The sequence below is a fragment of the Dendrobium catenatum genome, unplaced genomic scaffold (genome assembly GCF_001605985.2).
Source record: "Dendrobium catenatum unplaced genomic scaffold, ASM160598v2 fragScaff_scaffold_266, whole genome shotgun sequence".
In the NCBI taxonomy this organism is placed as follows: Eukaryota; Viridiplantae; Streptophyta; class Magnoliopsida; order Asparagales; family Orchidaceae; genus Dendrobium; species Dendrobium catenatum.
The window spans coordinates 314645-336203 of record NW_021318728.1 but is presented as its reverse complement, the minus strand read 5'-3'; the positions used below and the strand labels follow the sequence as shown (position 1 = coordinate 336203).

At 36.4% G+C, this 21559-nt stretch overlaps 2 protein-coding genes across 2 annotated transcripts in view; one reads left to right on the top strand and one right to left on the bottom strand.

Moving 5' to 3' along the window:
* Positions 1–5576, bottom strand: part of LOC110103321 (glutamic acid-rich protein-like) — a 30498-nt gene extending 24922 nt beyond the window's left edge. Inside the window, exons 1-2 of the mRNA XM_028693396.1 lie at positions 5407–5576; positions 496–590 (exon numbers count right to left, since the gene is read on the bottom strand). Of these exons, the coding sequence (XP_028549229.1) occupies positions 496–588 (93 nt within the window). The 5' untranslated portion in view covers positions 589–590; positions 5407–5576. The remainder of the gene's footprint in view (positions 1–495; positions 591–5406) is intronic.
* A 15143-nt stretch (positions 5577–20719) lies between these two features.
* Positions 20720–21266, top strand: LOC114579293. The gene has a single exon (XM_028693393.1). The coding sequence runs from the start codon at positions 20751–20753 to the stop codon at positions 21114–21116; it is 366 nt and encodes a 121-aa protein (XP_028549226.1). The 5' UTR covers positions 20720–20750; the 3' UTR covers positions 21117–21266.
* The last annotated feature ends 293 nt before the right edge of the window (positions 21267–21559 follow it).

The following is a 21559-nucleotide window of genomic DNA, read 5'->3' as shown; positions in this document are numbered from 1 at the left end:
AATATTGAAAATTAATGAGAATGAGATTAACAATGCCTAATAGGGGGTAATACTATGAGTATTTTGATTTTAAAATGGGTATAGACAGAAGATGCGACAAAATGGCCTGTTGTACATGTGTTGTGTTTAAGAGTCCAAACGCCAAGGAATGTCCACGCTTCAGAGCAAGAAGCAATAAAATGAACTAATGCAGAGGTAGAGGGAGTAGACAGCAAGTATAACAATAAGAAAAATTGCTAATGCATACATGTCAAACTTTTAACAGAAACAGACGTAATATTTCAAATAAAATCATAATATCAACTAAAAGATATATAAGTTTGCATGACAAAAATGAACAAAAAAATGTTGTTCATTTAGATTGTTCTTAATAAGTTCAGTTAGAAGGCTTTCAAGTATTGTTTAGGAAAAAAATGCATCTATAGCTATATAGCTTTAAAGATTATACAATGAATAAATTGAATGAACTTATTAAAATAAGCTAGGCCAACTAACCGGGAAAGGGATAAATGGCTCGTGCTTTGCCATCCTAAACTCAAAAGATCCACCCCTTCCACGCCCTCGGCCTCGACCCCCTCGAAATGCCATCTCTAAAAAAACAATAAAAAGAATATAACAAAAGATAAAGCATCAACAATAAGCTTAAATGGTGCAAGAGAAAGGAGAAAAATTAATTACAAGATAGTTAAAAAGAACTAAATATATAACTAGTCATGAGACAATAAATGGCTCCATCACCAATCGATTTAGGAAAATATTGAAGACATTATGCTAAAACATTCAACTGAATGAGTTAGTATAGATTGGCAAGCCAAGATTCAAGAATTTATTATTCTAGCAATTCTAATGTCGAACTATTACTGCCTTCTTAGAAATTAAATTCAGCTAAAAGGTACAATATTTTAGCAATATTGCAGTTATATTAAATATATATATATGCAAGAAGCAGGTTGTGAAGGAATCTTAAGAAGCTTATTGAACCCGTTTGCGCTTCAGGAGCAACAACAACTTTAAAGAGATGAACAGAATCAAAGAGCCTGAGAAGAATATGTACAACACAGATTTGACATATTTGTGTTGTATAGATGATATAAATTTTAGGAAAAAAAAACTTGTTTGTAATCCCAGATTAGTTTCAGCAGGCATCCATCAGTAATTGATTCAGAATCTCACTTTCCTGTGCACTACAGCTAGATTTCTGCTGTAACTGACATGACATTGACTGTTTTTGCTAATCTTGCCACACAACGTTGAGCAAAATTGGTCGACCATCATCAATATTTGCTTCATATTAAACCAACGCAAAGTGTTTTTTCTTCATATATATATATATATATATATATTGAAGGAAGTTAACTTAAGAAACCAATAAATTCTTATGGGATAGTTCACACCTTCAACACTTCTAACGAAAGAAGATATCCCCAACTCTTCTCTGAACAATGACAATAAACTCTCATTGTTTATCTTATCGTTAAACTTTTCAAACGAAAAAAGAATGAGTGGAACCACTTATGAAAGCATCATTAACATAAGAGAAAAATATTCCATATCACTCATATCCATTATTCCAACTTAATGTGTATATTAAGAAGAGAAAGGTATTCAATGTCATCTTCATTTCCCATTCTAATTCATTATATATGTTGACTACAAATCAAATATTTAATAAAGTTAGAACATATGTATAAACACTTGTAATAGCAACGACATCGGTGAAATGATATAGAAAAATTTAACAATACTACAAGTGGTTTGCTAGAAGAACATCATGCCATCCTTAATGCTTCGTTGCTAGAATAGAGTAAGAACCAAACATAACCAAATTTATTAACAAATGTCTCTTCAAAGTAATCTATCATCTAGCAATCAAATGGACAAAGAAAAGCTAAGCAACAAGCACTGATGATAGGTGTATTATCAAAGTCCTAGCAACAACAAGTTAAAACTCGATCATTTTACCGGTGTGTTGATGATTAGAGAATTAGACATAACATTTGAACTTCATAACTAATGAGCAAGAATAAGAAATAGAGGGAAGAGAAGGAAGAAGGGTAGGAAGAGTACAAAGGAGAAGAAGAATGGGAAGGAGAGGAAGAAGAAGAAAATAGAGAAGAAGGGGAAAAAAAGAGAGGAAGCATGAAAAAAAAGGAAGAAGGAGAAGAAGTGGAAAGGAGGATGAAGAAAATACAAGAAGAAGATGAAGATGAGAGGTTTAAAATTCTCCTCAAAGAGAAGATGCTCTCCAACATTCATACACCTCAAACATTTAAAAAAAAAAATTATGCCGAATATTCTTCTCCCACGCCCTCACATGAGACAAAGCATGCCACCTTACATGTATTTTCATTACAATGGGTTAAGAATGCATATGATAAATTTTACAAAGATCTCACATTCCCTTCCAATCAACTCAAGATACCTCTCAACAACATATAGCAACCTTGCATAATATCTATGAATGCTCATAACTTGACACAAAAGGTACATGAAGATCCTCCCATAAAGCTACCAACTATTCCACAATATGATTTCAAACAAATACATAATGTTCTAGATTTCAAGAATGCATATAACTATGTGATGTGAATCTACTAGGAGTTACTCGAGAAATTAAATGAATAATTGATCAAAACTTGCTAATATAAACTTATCGTTTGTAATAAAGGAAGATTTCGGAATTCAAAACATTCAACTTGCTTAGGCAAAGAAGCGCTCTTGAGATTAACCAAACAATTCGATCAAAATCCAAAGATGAAAGTAAATGTTACATGCACATAACAAAATCCACCACTTAATAACGAGAGGTTCACCTTGAGTACCTTTTCACTCAATCACTCTTGGGATTTAGCGGAGAATGACGAACCATACGAGGAAGGAGATTACCACTAGGAAGATGGAGTCGAAGACCTTTGTTGATGGAGAGGTAGCCGGAGGTGGAGGAGGTGGTGGGTGACCGACGATTATCCAACGGCCCGGACGGATGTGCTCTTCGATCGACAGCGTGAGTTGTTATAGGATGCAGTCGATGTATCCGTCGGTAGTCTCATCGTTGCCAAAGTACACGTCAAAGAACGGGGATCCAAGAATATCCGTCCTTCCTTGCTCGTCAAAAACAAATATGTGGTCGATCTCAGGATCAGCCATATATGCTTGCCTTGAAGGGTGGGAGTAGACAAGTAGGGAAGAGGGGAGGAGGAGGTAAGGATTGAGGAGGAGGAAGAGGGCCGGCGGTTTGGGTGATGAGGAGGCCGACGGCTTGTGGGAGAAGGGAGTGATTAGGATTAGGGTTAGGGGATTTTGTTTAAGTGGAAATTCATTTCAGGTTTAAGTGGAATTGGAGGGAAATTAGACTTGAAATTAAATTCAAATTCAAGTAAGGTTTAGGGTTTGAATAGGAAAACAAGTTAAATTCCCATTAAAGGAGGGCCAGCGGCAGCAAAAGAGAGGAGGGAGGGATTGGGGAGGAGTTAAATAATTTCCAAACAAGCTATGACAAATTAGGAGGGAGAAATATTAAATCCTCTGTAAGTTAAATTTAGATTGCATTCAAATTTGAAAACTTTCCTTATTTAGAATTTGTAAATATGGAAAGTTTTTTAAATTCAATTTTGAATTTCAAAATATTCTAACTCCTTCCTTTATTGCTTAAGCCAATTTAGAGAGTCATTATGATGATTGGAATCACCATAATGACTTGGGACAATGATGGGGCCGACGGTCAAGGAGGGAGAGGGTGGGCTTGGCGTCGGGTTAGGTGGCCAAGGGCTAGGCCGGTGGATGGGGTTTTGGGAGGGGAGTTGGATTGGATTTAAGGGAGGTATTTTGGTTGTGGGATGATGGTGGAAGAATGAAGAGAAGTTGGTGGGTGATAACGAAGATAGAATAGAGAACATAGACGAAGACCACGAGCCACGGACTCTTCCGATGACTGGTGGGCATTGCGCTTGCCCACACGTTGGGCTCTCTCTTCCCTCTAGTGGCACTCACAATAAGAAGAAAAAGACAAAATAAAATTTCATTTAATCATTCCTCCTTTTACAATAGATGAGGCCTCAATATATAGGCCTAAAATAAAAATAAAGAAAAGACTCAAATGCCCCTTGGTCTACAACTCAAATAAACTCAAGTAAAAGGGTACAATCGGAACTAGAAAATAAATATAACATAATACATAAATGCATCAAAAAATAAAGACTGTAAATTGTAGCCGCCGATCTACAATTCTTACGCCGATAAACTTGTTGATAACGTCTGTCGATATCCTCATCACTATGCGATCATTAGTTACGATTCTCTAAAGACAAATATGCTCCAACCAAGGCATAGATATACATGTACTACTCAATATTGAAATACAAAGCACGTGAAGTTATCCAATATAACTATAAACCTTTGTATCAAACATCATCTTAATGCTACAACCCATGATGCATAAGAAGATTTTGTATCATGACCATACAATTTTAACCAACATCGGAGCATGAAACACATAAATACTTCTTTGTTTTAATCAATATCCATTTTAATATAACTTCACTTGCTAAGAACCAAGGCCAACCCTATGTTTCAATATTAATTATCAAAGAAACTCATACCCAACAGACGGATTGGAGCAAAGAAGGATGACCATGTTCCTCTCAAACAATCGTATCATACAAGGAAAGAATTCTTTGAGGAGAATTTTAAACTTCTCAACCACAGTGCTAAAATGTATTTGTCACACACCTAAAATTGACAAGGAAATGACAACCTTAAGCAATGCCTTTCAGATTTTGCTTGCCAAAATGGTTGATAAGAGAGACTTAATAAATATACAAGATAACTTGCATTAGCCAAATACATTCCAGCACAGGTAACATTTTCCCACTGAACTTCTTTTAAGAAGAGAAATGTGTTGCAACTAGGAAAATTCAAGGAATGAAGGGTAAATAAGAGAGGAATTATAACTTCATCTTTGCATTCTTGAAAAGAGCCGATCCCCCTTTACTTAAAAATAAAAAAACAGAATCGTAATCCCTCATTATTCCATTAGGATGTGAAGAGGCTAGACACAAGACCGATTAATAATCAGCAAATCTGCCATGAAAACTAAATCAATCATAACGAACAAAATCTCTGAACTACCATTCTTCCAATCATTGAAGTATTTTCCCCAAGACTTCAGATAAAGAATACAATCTTATGGCATGATAAAGAATATTGCATCCATTTACGATCCCTAGGGGCTGATTGGTATCGGATTTATTCGTGGGATTTAAGTCGGATTTATGCTAAATCCAGCCAAACGGTTTTTGCGCGGGCTTAAAATCCCGGATTTACGGATTTACGGCTTAAATCCCGGATTTATTAAATCCCTCGGTTCGGCTTAACGGCAGAAGAAGCGCCCGAAAGGGAGAGAGTTACCTTCAAAGCCAGCGAGCTCCCGTGCTTGCTTCCGATCAAAATGTCGTAACTTCCGATCCGATAGGAAGGCGTCGAAGGAGCGAAGTCGAACAGCCACGAAGGAGCCGAAGAAGCGACGCGTGCAATCTATACACCTCCTGCTGAGCAACGAAGCCAAACAGCAACGACGAAAAAAGAAGATGAAAGGCAAACTAGACGCCTCTATGTTATTATTGATTAACTTAATTAATATAATTTAAATTATTAATAATTAAGTAAATTAAAAAATAACTAATTGTATAATTAGTGCATAAATTAATTATCTAGTTTAACTTAAATATTAATATAATTAGCTTAATTAATATAACTTTAAAATATATATTACTAATTATATAATTAATAATGTTATTAATAATTAATAAATACTTTTTACTTAACATATTATTAAATTCATAACAAATTAATTTTTATTTTTAATTATATATTTATTTTTTAATTTATAATTATCTTCTTCACATTTAAATTTCTAATTGTCATAAATCTTGAAATATCTCGAGATTTAACAGGATTTAATATTTAACATATTAAATAGTTTTCAGAATTTAACACATTTCGAATTTACTAAATTCAGATTTACAGTATTTACTAAATACTATTAAAATTAAATCTCACTTGTAGTCAAACAGTTCTCAAAGAGAGCAAGATGAAATAACACACGAATCCATGTCATGTTTAATGCTTAACAAGAGTTTGAACCCATTCATATTAAGAAAAACCTCGCCTCTGCTCTCTGGTTCTGAACAGAAAAGGGCCTAATGATCTTCAAGATCCCGCCGAAACCAGCCACTAAGGCCTATTTAACCTAACCAAGAAGGCTGAGATTTAAGATTGGGTTAGGAATGAATTTGAAAACTGATTTGGCTAAGTTGATTTGAGCTAAATTACTCCAATTTGATTCAGGTTAGGGTCGGTCATGTTTAATTAAGTTGATTGAAGCAGACGAGCTTTAAATCGAGTTCGGTTCGAGCCAAACAGGCTCGATTTCACTCGTTTGAATTTATTTAATTAACAACCAAATTATTTTTATGATAATTTTGGGTGCAAGTCGAATCAAAAATGACTCGACAATGCTCAAATAAATTTATTTGATTATTAATCAAAATAATTCTAAATAAATTGAGCTCAATTGGCTCAATTTAACTATTGAGGATGGCGTCGGGGTCAAATCAGGCTCGAATCTAAACGACTTCGATTAACTTAAACTTGACTCAATATGAAACTTACTAGCGACCGACAGGTTGATTTTGCAAGCCAAATTTGAGGTCAAAATTATTCGACTCCAAATAAGCTCAAATTAAACACTTGAAATTTTGGATATTAATTGATGACTAGCTTATAATTATTGATCTCAAAATATTGCACACTTATAATCAAATCGAATGTCTCGATGAGATAAATCCAACGATCCTAAGATTAATTCAAATGTTGAAATAATACTTTATAATTTGCAACCAATTTGTTTCAAATAATCTTAAATTTTAATTACATTAAATTTTCTAAAATAATATATTATTTTCTTAAGGCATGCTTCATGCCAATTAAATTAAAAAAAGTTGATGCCTATACATATTAAAAAAATTGATGTCCCGATTAGACTTGAATCCATCTAACATGATGTGTACCAATTTAACTCATTTATTATATGAATTACATTTTTTTTTTTATCAATATGGTTCATTTAATTCAAATACGACCAATTTAACTAAAAATGATATGTTTAATTTGAACCTAACCATTTTACCCTACTAGTATTTTGGTTAATTTTTAATCAATTTTTGTTGCGGGTTAACCCAAACCTGAATCAAAATTATTTAAGATAAGCTTTCATATCGGACATGACCCAAGATTTTATGAGGTCAACTCAAACTTAGTTTTTTTTAGTCAATTTTCATATTAAATTGTTGTATTTGATCATTTATTAGCACCTCTAAGATTCTAATTATGATCATTCAACTATTGTTGCTCGATTACGATCATTTGTCCATTATCACTTGGTTATAGTCCCCTAATCATAATCATCTTCTCATGATCTCTTAAAGACTTAAACTATTGTCTCCCTGCTACATTTTCATAACTATTATCACAAGTCTACACCAACACCTGTTGACTTCATCCCCCAATATTGCAAATTACGTTGACATATATTATTGCCTATAAGAAGATACATGCATTAATGATTAAATTAAAAAAAAAAATAGCGCTTATATTATCATTAAAATTACACAAAATTACCCACATTTGTTTAGCTTGGTTGGCAGGTGAGAGCGGTTGGGTACCCCCAACTCGTATCCAATTCCACTCGAGCGTAGTGCTTCTTTAGTGAGGTACAATTAAATGCGGGTCAGAAGGTTTCTGTGGTTGGTGTCTCTTCCAGGTCAGTCGAGGATTAGTCGCACCGCCAAGCGCCTCATAAACTGAGGTGGTGACGGGTGGATACCCCGTTCCCAAAAAATAAATTAAAATTACACAAAATTTAATCAAATATTTAAATTCAATTATTTCATTTTTTAAATGTAGATTAGGGGATTCGATCTAGTAATCGCTGGAAGGAACTACTACCGTAGACTAGGGGTGCAAACGAGTCGAGTCGAGCTCGAGCCAGGGGGTGTTCGAGTCGAGCCTGACAATCAAAACCCGAGCTCGAGCTCGAGCTCGAACTCGAGTCGAGCTCAAAATCCGAGCTCGAGCTCGACTCGTCGTCAAATCGAGCGGCTCGTCGAGCTCGCTATCGAGCCCGTCGTCGCGCCCGTGACGGGCGGCCCGGGTGACCGCGTCCCGTCGACAAATCGAGCCCGTCGTCGAGCTCTCAGCAGACAAGCCCCGCGTGACCTGCGGTCCGCGTCCGAACGCGCACGATCCCGCTCTGGCTGGTGGCAGCCCGCGTCCGCTCCGCGGTCCCGCCTCCGCAGAGCACAGCCGCGCGACTACCCCCCACGCGTACCGATCCCGTCACGGCCGGCGTAGCCCGATCCCGCTCCCCGCTGGCGCAGCTCGCTGGCGCAACCCGCGGCCTCCCGCAGACGCGACCCGAGTAGCTCGACGAGCCAACGAGTCGATCAGCCCAGTGGTCCCGAGCTCGAGCTCGTTTAGCATTCCGAGCTCGAACTCGTGTTCGAGCTCGACTCGCGAGCTCGAATAAGCTCGGCTCGTCGAGCCGAGCCGGCTTGACTCGGTTGCACCCTCTACCGTAGACCAACCTGTCCGCAACTACAAGAAATTATTAAGTGCGGAGTCCGATTATGTCCGAATTCCAATAATAATGTGACATGTGCCCTCGTACATAATGTGTACAGCATAGTACAACGCTATATAAAAATTACAAATTATGATACAAATATATATAAATTTATATACAAATGAACATCATGTCAATTTTTTATTGGAGTCCGGACTCTACATGTAATAATTTCTCCCGCAACACGATCCCATTATTTCATAAATTTAATGCACCATTAATGCTTAGAATATTAGTATTTGATGATATGAACCAATCAATATGTAAAGCCAACTAATGAGTAATTATTTTTAATAATTTCAAGAAGTTTTACAGTGATGAGGCTTTATTTTAGGAAAGTCCGTTTAAAAATCCGGTCTGGGCGCCATCCATTTCTGCAAGCCTATTAACTTCTCCGAATATTTGGATCAGATTGCTTATATAATCGAAACTGGAAAGATCAAATTGTTATCGGATTATTCTGTTCAGCGAGGAAAAACTACCAGTAGAGGCGTTGAGTGCTTGCTCTTGGTTATTGATATCAGAGGATTGATCGTCGTTTTGATCATCGAAGAAATTCCGGAAAACAACTTTCGCTGCGCTCTGGTAAGCGTTAGGGTTTAGGCTTTTGAATCTGATTTCCGTTCTTGACTTATCGGTTCTTCTTTATAATGTATATATATTTTACTCTGAATAGAGATTGTAGATTTGATACTTCCACAAGATTTAATTTGGATGGACGATGCAACAGTCTACTATTTTCTTCGTTTTTTTATCAACAGTTTAGTTTACTTCTCCTGAAATAATGAAATCCAATTTCTTTGTGAAGGGAAGGGATCTGTGTTTGTGGCAATGGCAATCGCAATGGCGGACGCAAAACAGTCGCTGGATTACTGGAGGAAGTATTTCGACTGCGCAAAGTCTGATATTTTTGATTTGATTCACAACGCAATCCTCATAGCGGCGGTGGATTGCCCAAAGGAATTTAAGAACAGAAAGAATACGATTGTTGAGAAGCTTTACACTAGCCAGCTTTCCCTCCGTAATGGCGACCATGAACATTCCTCGGAGAAGAAAAATAGTTGCAACTCTGGCAACTCCAAGGAGAATAATCAGATGGTTAGAGAGGTGGTGAGGTTAAAAAGGATCCTTTCCGATAAGCGACTGTACGAATCTGATTCTGATGTCGTCTTGTATGAATCACTGAGGAGTCTGCAGTTGATGCAATTATCTGCAGAAATTCTGAACTCAACTGAAATCGGAAGAACAGTTAGTGCTCTGCAAAAACACAACTCCAGCCAAATTCAAAAGCTTGTTAGGAGTCTGATTAATGGCTGGAAAATGTTGGTTGATGAATCAGTAAAATCTGGAGCTCCAATTGTTGAAAATATCACTACTGATTCTATTAACAATCTGAAAAAAACATCAATAACTGATTCTAAACTTGGGTGCTCATCAAAGTTAACTTCGGAGCAAAAACCATGCAATCATTTATCAACTGGAGTGAAGAGAAAGCATCCTGAGGAAGTTTCAGAAATGTTGAAGCTAGAGGTTGCAAAGAAGAAGCTTCGTGAAGGATATCAACGAATAGAAAATGCAAAGAGGCAAAGAATGATACAAATCATAGAGCCAATTGATCTTCCAAAGCTCTCCCATGAAAAAAGAAGATCAAGAAAGAAGGTTGGGAAAGATTCCTGGAATTAGACAATCACAACAGAGCACTTTATATGTACAAATGTTGCTGAAGCTGTAGCTGCATTTCAGTCCTGTGATGAAAATTTTCCAAATTAGTATCTGTTCCGTTTTCATGATATGAAAACTCATTGCATGAGCACCCATTGCTGAATCCAGTAGGGATTATTGCTCGTGGAGTCCGGAGGCCACATGCGTCCGGATTTTATGAGGGTACGTAGCAAATACTTTGTAAATATATAGTGTTTGTAAATACGATATATTTGCTTTGTATTTTCTGTGTACCCTCACAAATCCGGACGGTCCATACTCTGCACGTAATAATTTCTCCTGAATCCGAGAAATTATTTTGTGCGGACGCCGAACGCAGTTTACCGTCCGGAGACCAACCAGAATGTGCCACATCAGCATTACCAAGCCGGGTCTAGTCCGCATTCGGCACCCGCACTGAAGAAGCTTCATTTTGGATGTTGCGTGAAGCTATACGTACATATTAGAGATTAGAATTGATTCATGTGATTCTTTTTTCCATCTTCTGTGATGATGTAACTGAAGCGTTGATTCATGCAAAATTTTCTAGCCATTTTAGTGCCGTATATGTGTGCTACTTCTGTATTTGTATTAGTAAAACTGACATCTTTTTCCTTTTTCAAAAGCTTGTGCTCAGTGAAATTAATCTGTGCTCTTTGGATTTCATCCAACTCAATTCTCCTTTTTTTTTTCTGTAATGATAAACACAGCTAGAAATTGTAGAAAGTAAAATGACATTTCTTTTGTACAGAGAGAGCTAAGATTAAAAAAAAAAACTGTGATAATTTTGCAAGGAATCAAGCATTAATGAACAATTGACTTGCAAAAGAAATAATATCTAAAAGGAAACTGACAAAACTTTTTTTTTTTTAAATAAATTCCAATAGCGTCATTCAAAAAAAAAATTTTGTGAGCATCCATAAGAAATTTGCACTTGATTAAAGTATCAAATTTGAGATGGCCTGCTGTGACATTGAATATATCATTTAAATATCATTTCATTTAATCAATTTTAATGATATGGATTTCAAGTATGATTTTAAATATTAATTATGTTATATATAATGTGAAATATGTATATACAAAAAGAATAACTATTATTAATTAAAATGACAGATACATGACACCATAGACAAGAGAGTGGCCGATAAAGTTTCATTCTAAAATGATTGTCTTAGCCATAATTGAACTATATAATACCTATATATGCATAATTGCATAAGGATTTATTTATTTACTTTTTCGATAAATTGATTACTAGCATATATTCTTTGTTTTATTTTTATGCACTGAATGTAGTTGCAGGTTTCATGCAACTTATTGGATTATTATTTTTTAGTTCATCTTTTATTATGGTTGCGCCCTTGAATATTCGCGGCGTTAGGGAAATATAAAGTTTATAGTCTTAGCTTTGTACGAAGATCCAACACACAATCATATAAAAGAGAGAGTGTAGCGTTCATAAAAGACACAAGAGTTTTTATGTGAAAACCCCTGAAAAATATGAAAAATCACGAGGTCTAACCCAGTATGAATGAATCCAGTAGTGCTTGTAGCCAATTACAATTGAGGCCCTTCATTAGGAGAAGGCCTTGGGTTGATGTAGCAAATATATATCATATAGAGTGCATGACATTATGGGAATTGAAAGAATCATTATTGACATGTTTATTTAGTCGGTAGGATCATAATCGGCGGGCGATGGAGTTGGAAAAATCATAGTCGGGTAACGATGGTCGAAAAGATCGCAATCTTGCGACAGAGGTCGGAAGGATCATAGTCGGCATGTGACAGAGTAAAAAAACTGTACGCGGGTGACGGAGGTCGTTGACGAAGGTTGAAAAGACCGTAATCGGAGAGCGATAGTGGTAGGGGTGTAACTGAGTCAAGCTGACTCGTAAGCCGGCTCGAAATCGACTCGTTAACGAGGCCTTGATTTGATACAACAAATATACATTATATAGAGTGCATTACATGATGGGAATCATAAGAATTAATATTGACATGTTTGTTTAGTCGGGTTGATTGTAGTCGGCGGGCGACGGAGGTCGAAAAGTTTGTAGTCGGGTAATGGTGGTCGGAGAGACCGTAGTCTGGCGGCAGAGGTCAGAAGGACTACAATACGCAGGTGACAATGCTCAAATAAATTTATTTGATTATTAATAAAATCTATTTTAAATAAATTGAGCTCAATTGACTCAATCTAACTATTGACGATGACGTCATGGTCAAGTTTGGCTCGAATCGAGCCAACTTAGACTCGGCATCATCAAATTAAATTTATACTATCTAAACGACTTCAATTAACTTAAACTTGACTCAATATGAAATTAACTGGCGACCAACAAGATGATTTTGCAAGCCAAATTTGAGGTCAACATTTTTCTGACTCCAAATAAGCTCAAAATAAGCACTTGAAATTTTGGATATTAATTGATGACTTGCTTATAATTATTGATCTCAAAGTATTACACACTTATAATCAAATCAAATGTCTCGCTGAAATAAATATAATGATCCAAAGATTACTTAACTATGATATCATTAAGACATTCAAATGTTGAAATAATAGTCTATAATTTGCAAACAATTTGTTTCAAATAATCTTAAATTTTAATTACATTTAAAAATGTAGAAATCTTAAATTTTCTAAAATAATATATGATTTTCTTAAGGCATGCTTCATGCCAATTAAATTAACTAGTCCCGATTCGACTTGAATCCATCTAACAAAAAGTCAGACTAATTTAACTCATTTATTATATGAATTACACTTTTTTTTACAATCAATATGGCTCATTTAATCCAAATATGACCAATTTAACTAAAAATGTTATGTTTAATTTGAACCTAACCATTTTATTACGAGTTAATCCAAACCTAAATCAAATTTTTTTAAGATCAATCTTTCTTATTGGAACATGACCCAAATTTTTATGAGGTCAACTCAAACTTTGAATTTTTTTAGTCAATTCCATGTTAAATTGTTCTATTAGGTCATTTATAAACACCTCTAAGACCCTAACTATGATCCTTCAACTATTGTCGTTCGATTAAGATCATTTAACCACTATCACTTGGTTATAATCCCATAATAATTATCATATTTTTATGATCTCCTAAATTATTGTATCCCCGCTACATTTTCATAGGTAATCTACACCAAAACCGGTTGACTTCATCCCCCAATATCGTAAATTAAGTTAACACATAGTATTGCATATAAGGAGATACATGCATTAATGATTAAATTAAAAAAAATCGCGCGTATATTATCATTAAAATTACACAAAATTACCCACCGTTGCAGTTTAGCTTGGTTGATGGGCGACTGCGGTTGGGTACCCCCAATCCGCGTTCGATTCCCCTCGAGTAATAGCGCCTCTTCAGTTGGTCACAATTAAGTGCGGACCAAGAGGTTTCTATGATGGGTGCCTCTTCCAAGTCAGCCGAGGATTATTCACACCACCAAGCGCCTCACAAGCTAAGGTGCAGCGGGTGCATACCCCAATCTAAAAAAAAAAAGCACGCACACAGACACAAAATTTAACTAAATATTTAAATTCAATTATTTCATTTTTTTTAGGTAGATTAGGGGATTCGAGCTTATGATCGCTGGAAGGAACTACTTACGTAGACCAAAAGTCCGCAACATGAGAAATTATTACGTGCGGAATCCGATTATGTCTGGACTCCAATAAAATATGACATGTGTCCTTGTACATAGTGTACAATTGTACACACTATATACAAATTACAAAATTCTATACATAATAATATGCACAAATTTATATACATTATATAAACACTATGTATACAATTATACATAATATGTACAAAATTGTACATAATGATACATATCACATTTTTTTTGGAGTCCGGACGTAGAGTTACGTTCAGACTTTGCACATAATAATTTCTCCCGCAACCCGATCCCTTTATTTCATAAATTTGATGCACCTTTCATGCTTAGAAGATTAGTATTTGATGATAGAACAATCAATAATGTAAATCCAACTAATGACGTAATTATTTTTAATAATTTAAGAAACACGTAAATACGTAATTTCAAGAGTTTACAGGTGGAGTGAGTTTCAGGCTTTTTTTTAGGAAAGTCAGTTTGAAAATCCGGTCTGGGCGCCATCCATTTCTGCAAGCTTATTACTTCTCCGAATATTTGGATCAGATTGCTTATATAATCGAAACTGGAAAGATCAAATTGTTATCGGATTATTCTGTTCAGCGAGGAAAAACTACCAGCAAAGGCGTTGAATGCTTGCTCTTGACTATTCGTATCGGCGGATTTGATCGTCGTTTTGATCATCGAAGAAATTCCGGAAAACAACTGTTGCTGGGCTCTGGTAAGCGTTTAGGGTTTTGAATCTGATTTCTGTTCCTGACTTATCAGTTCTTCTTTATAATGTATAAATATTTTACTCTGAATAGAGATTGTAGATTTGATACTTCCACAAGATTTAATTTGGATGGACGATGCAACAGTGTACTATTTTCTTCGTTTTTTCAACAGTTTAGTTTACTTCTCCTGAAATAATGAAATCCAATTTCTCTATAAAGGGAAGGGATCTGTGTTTGTGGCAATGGCGGACGCAAAACAGTCGCTGGATTACTGGAGGAAGTATTTCAACTGCGCAAAGTCTGATATTTTTGATTTGATTCACAACGCGATCGTCGTTGCGGCGGTGGATTGCCCAAAGGAATTTAAGAACAGAAAGAATCTGATTGTTGAGAAGCTTTACACTAGCCAGCTTTCCCTCTGTAATGGCAATCATGAACATTCCACAGAGAAGAAAAATAGTAGCAACTCTGGCAACTCCAAAGAGAATGATCTGATAGTTAGAGAGGTGGTGAGGTTAAAAAGGATCCTTTCCCATAAGCGACTGTACGAGTCTGATTCTGATTTTGTCTTGTATGAATCACTGAGGAGTCTGCAGATGATGCAATTATCTGCAGAAATTCTGAACTCAACTGAAATCGGAAGAACAGTGAGTGCTCTGCAAAAACACAACTCCAACCAAATTCAAAAGCTTGTTAGGAGTCTAATTGATGGCTGGAAAATATTGGTTGATGAATCAGTAAAATCTGGAGCTCCAATTGTTGAAAATATCACTACTGATTCTATTAACAATCTGAAAAAATCATCAATAACTGATTCTGAATTTGTCTGCTCATCAAAGTTAACTTCGGAGCAAAAGCCATGCAATCATTTATCAGCTATAGTGAAGAGAAAGCATCCTGAGGAAGTTTCAGAAATGTTGAAGCTAGAGGTTGCAAAGAAGAAGCTTCGTGAAGGATATCAACGAATAGAAAATGCAAAGAGGCAAAGAATGATACAAATCATAGAGCCAATTGATCTACCAAAGCTCTCCCATGAAAAAAGAAGATCAAGAAAGAAGGTTGGGAAAGATTCCTGGAATTAGACAATCACAGCAGAGTACTTTATTTGTACAAATGTTGCTGAAGCTGTAGCTGCATTTTAGTCATCTGATGAAACTTTTCCAAATTCGTTAGTTCTGTATGTTCTGTTTTCATGATCTGAAAACTCACTACATAAGCACCACATTGTTAAATTCAGTAGAGATTATTACTTGTGGAGTCCTGACTCAAGATCGGTCCGGATTTTATGAGGGTATACAGTAAATACATAGCAAATACATAGTGTTTATAAATATTGTGTATTTGCTATGTATGACTCAAGATCGGTCCGGACGGTCCGGACTCCGCACGTAATAATTTCTCCTGAATCCGAGAAATTATTCTGTGCGGACGCCGAATGCAGTTCACCGTCCGGAGACCAACCAGAATGCGTCACGTCAACAGTACCGAGTCAGGTACTTAGCGGTATCGAGCCACGATACTGAGTTGGGTACCGAGCAGAAGGTGGCGTGGTGCATTCTGATTGGTCTCTAGACGGCATTCAGCATCCGCACAGAAGAAGCATCATTTTGGATGGTGGGTGAAGCTATACGTACATATTAGAGATTAGAACTGATTCATGTGATTCTTTTTTCCATCTTCTGTTAGTGTCGTATATGCGTGCTACTTCTGTATTTGTATCAGTGACACTTTACAGTAAAACTGACATCTTTTTTTCTTTTTCAAAAGCTTGTGTTCAATGAAATTAATATGTGCTCTGTGGATTTCATCTAACTCAATTTTCCTCTTTTTTTTTCCTGTAATGACAGCACAGATAGAAATTGTAGTATTATATGAGTAAAATGACATTTCTTTTGTACAGAGAGCTAAGATCCAAAAATATCTGTGATAATTTTGCAAGGAATGAAGCATTAATGACCGACTGACTTGCAAAAGAAATAATATATAAAAGGAAAGTGACAATTTTTTTTTCAAAATAAGTTCCAATAGCCTCATTCAAAATAAAAATTTGAGCATCCATTAGAAATTTTCACTTGATTAAAGCATCAAATTTGAGATGGCCTGCTGTGACATTGAATATATCATTTAAACTATCATTTCATTTAATCAATTTTAATGATTTGGCGACGGAGGTTGAAAGGACCGACAATAGTTTGTGGTTGAGTATAAGTCCAGCGATAATTGGTGGTCGGGCGAAAGTTTGATGAAAGTCGATTGTCAGACTATGGTCGAGGAATAGCTTTGTGGCAAGAGATATATGATATCTCATTTACTCTTCCCCCCCATTTGCACTTGATTAAAGTATCAAATTTGAGATGGCCTGCTTTGACATTGAATATATCATTTAATCAAATTTAATGATATGGATTTCAAGTATTATTTTAAATATTTATTATGTTATACATATTGTGGAATATGTGAATAACTATTATGATTTAAAATGGCAGGTATATGACACAGTATACAAGAGGATGGCCAGATAAACTTTTTCTTAAATAAGTTGGTGAAGTATCACTTGATAAAAGCATCATTCTAAAATGATTTCCTTGGCCATAATTATACTATATATACTGTCTATACATGCATAATAGGATAAGGATTTATTTATTTACTTTTTTGATAAACTGATTACTCTCATATCTATTTTGTTTTATTTTTATGCAATGAATATAGTTGTAGGTTTCGTGCAACATATTAGGTTATTACTTACTAACTTATCTTTTTATTATTGTTGTGTTCTCAAATATTTGCAGCAATAGAGAAATATAAAATTTAATGTTTTAGCTTTGTACGAAGATCCAGCACACAACCATATAAAAGAGAGAGTGTAGCGTTCATAAAGACACCGGAGTTCTTACGTGAAAACCCTGAAAAGAAGAAAAAACTACGGGGCATGACCCAGTTTGAATGAATCTAATAGTGTTTACAACTAATTACAAATGAGCACTGGCCCTAGAGAGATTATTTTGTGCGGACACACTGCTTGGTATCGGGCGCATCACATTTTTTGATGACATTACACAATTTTATTGGTCTGTGGACGATGTCCGGACTCCGCACAGAATAATTTATTCGGATTTGGGGGCTGTGGGGGAACGTCCATAGTTTTTACATGAAAACCCCTGAAAAGAAGAAAAAATTACGGGGCATGACCCAATTTGAATGAATATACTAGTGTTTACAACTAATTACAAATGAGCACTGGCCCTAGAGAGATTATTTTGTGCGGACACACTGCTTGGTATCGGGCGCAGCACATTTTTTGATGACATTACACAATTTTATTGGTCTGTGGACGATGACCGGACTCCGCACTGAATAATTTATTCGGATTCGGATTTGGGGGCTGTGGGGTAACGTCCCCCCCCCCCCCTCTTAAGATAAAATTTTGATGATATATCAATTATATTTATATACTTTAGGGTTGGGCACCCCAATGGAGTGTGGTCATTATATCACTGTTGGAATTATTGTTTATTATGATAAATGATTTTTTTATGTAATCATGCGATTTTTCTTTATAAACTTATTATAAAATTATGATTATTATATATAATTGTTGCGTCATGGAGTATTCGCGGCGGTAGAGAAATATAAAGTTTAGCATATTAGCGTTGTACGAAGATCCAACATACAAGCAAATAAGAGAGACGGTGTAGCGTTCATAAGAGACACTAGAGTTTTTACATGGAAATCCCTGTAAAGGGGGAAAAACCACGGTGTCTGGCCAAGTTTGATTGAATCCACTAGTATTTAAAGTCGATTACAATTGAGGCCCTTCTTAGAGAGAAGGCCTTGGCTTGGTGTCACAAATGTACATCATATAAAGCGCATTACATGGTGGGAGTTACAATAATCAACATAGACATGCTTGTTTGGTAGGCAGGACCATAATTGATAGGATAGAGGTCAGAAAGACCGTAGTAGGCAGGAGATCGGGGTCAGAAAGATCATTGTTTGGGGATGTAGGTCGGAAGGACCATAGTATGCAGGAGACCGGGGTCAGAAAGACCATTGTCTGGTGGTGGCCCGACAGAAGTCCGGGCTTCAAGTGATGGTTTGGAAGAAGTATGGGCCTCAGGTGGTGGTCCGACAGAAGTCCGGGCCTCAGGTGGTGTTCCGGCGGAAGTTCGGGCCTCAGGTGGTGGTCCGGTAGAAGTTCGGGCCTCATGTGGTGGTCCAGCAGAAGTTCGGGCCTTAGTTGGTGTTCCGGCGAAGCTCAGGTCCTTAGGTGGTGGTCTGGAGGAACTCCGGTGTCAGGCGATGGGCGAAGATGAGGCCCTCATGTGGTGATCCGGCGGAAGTCCGGTGTCAAGCGGTGGTTCGGCGGAGCTCAGGCCCTCAGGTGGTGGCCCGACGGAACTCTGATGCCACGCGGTGGTTCAATGGAGTTCAGGCCCTCAGGTGGTGGTCCGGCATCATACGGTGTTTCGGGCTCAGGCCCTCAGGTGGTGGTCCGGCGAAGCTCAGGGCGACAGGGCATCGAGTGGTGGTTCGGCGGAACTCCGACGGTGGTCGAGGAGAAGCGATGAGGTAAGAGCGATCTCCGGTCTCTCTCTTACTCTCTTGGAGCCCCCTTTTAAGAGAGAGAAGGGGTATATTTATAGATTTTGTAGAGTGGCATGACCCGTAAATATAAGAAGTATCAAGGGTAAATGGGGAGTAGTTTGGATGTACGGCCGATGTTGAATCCCTTAATCGTAGACTATTCGTCAAACATTTGAAGGTCTTAATGATGTCGGAATTTCGTGATCTTGGACTCGTTGGATTCGTCTTGTCTAGCCGCTCTATTCAACTATAAGAATGTCATGTTTGAAAATCGTTTGGTAATCCAAATTGTGGTTTGAACCTTCCGATAGTGCTTCCGGTCTTCGATTCAGACCCATTTGGGCTCGGATTGAGTTGAATTTGGTGTCGATAGGTTTGTATTTCTGAGATGTTCAATTTGAATGTAAGTTTACTGGAATCGGAGTTGGGATGATCTACAAATTAATTTTTTGAAATTTCTAACTTGATTTTGCTTTGAGATTCGTGCCCAATTAAGATAATTTTCATGATATATCTATAATTATTTTGGATTTGTGTATATATATGTATATATAAAATACTTGTATGCACTCATAAAAAAATTTATGTTCATTTTAAATAATATTTACTTAAATAAATATAAAAATCATTTAAATTAAACATTAATTAACCATCAAATATAGCTAGCATACATTAATTTATCAGCCTTAGCAATGATTTTTAATTAGGGGTGTAAATGTGTCAAAATGACTAGTGAGCGAGCTCAATGAGCTAACATGCAAGCTTGAATAGCTAACATGTCAAACTTGAGCCAAATCTAACTCCATTCTTAGTTCACAAACTACCTCATTAAAAAAATATGAAAATAAAATATACTTAAGATATATTATTATTCAAAATTTTGAATACAATGTTAATAAAAATGTTTCTAATTTATATCTCATTTTTATATTAATTGATTTTCTTACCCTTTTTTGAATTTCTCTTTTTATTATATTACTTACTTGAATTATAAATATTTACTATCATTTAAACTAAACGAACCGGCTCATGAGCCCTCAAACACTTCAAAAAATGCTAGAGCTAGAACTCGAACTCCATTGCACCCATATTTCTTTATGATTCTCTTATATATATATTTTAAGTTTTATCTAAGTTTTAAAAATTCCGCTTAAGTTTTAAAAATCCTGTCTAATTTTTCAAATTTTTAAAAACCTCGAGCCCGTTTACAGTTAAACGAGCTCGAGCTCACTTTCCATGTAACGAGCCGAGTTCGATAAGGATCTAAACTCGACCCGACTCGACTCATTTACATCCCTTCTCCACATAATGTGCCCGCACAGAATAATTTTTTCATTCAAACACATAAAAGAGTGCTATAATAAAATAGTATTATTGGTAGTCGTGTCTCGCAAGGAATGGCCTCGATCTTATCTTTTCACATGGCATGCGTTCAATCACGCCCTCCCGTTCCCATGTCCCGCAGGAACTCCTTAAACTGCGACCCACCATTCAAAATCCAACTTACTCAGTCGGCGCAACATACCCTTTCCCTCCCTATATAATCGTCGTAAGATCTGATGGCAGCAGTACCGGAGAAGCAACAATAATGGACGGCGGCAAGAAGGGCTCGAAGAGTCAAGCGAAGGCGGCCGATGAACGTAAGGATCGGCGATCGGCGACGGGGATAAGCGGCGAGCCGAAGAAGGGTGGGTATGGCGGCAAGTTCACCTGGTCCGGCGACAAGCGCTTCTCTGACGAGGTAATGGTTAAGGGAGCGATCGATGCAAAGGATCCGAACTTTGAGGATTAGGAAGAGGAAGAAGGCGTCTCTTCTGTTTGATTGATGGATCTATGCTCATTTCTGTATGAATAATAATAGTATTGATCCGTTGATGTTTATGGAATGGGGATAGAATTTCACTAATTTTAATATGGATTTGTAAATATTCATAATTTCCGATTTCGACTTCTCATTTATGTTTTATTCGATTTCGAAAATATAAATCTGGAAAATTATAAGAAAATTTAAAAAGATTAGGGTTAGTTAATTCGCTTCCGTTTGGTATTTGTTTTTTTTCTTAAGAATCAATGATTTTGATTATACAAAATCATTAATTTGATCTTTTAATTCTTTAAATAGGAGTTAAATTAATCTTTCTCATGAGATCATTTACATTTCTATTTAAAAAAAGTAAGAGATTAAAATTAAATTTCAAAATAAGCAGAGATTATTTTGATCTTATCACACAATTT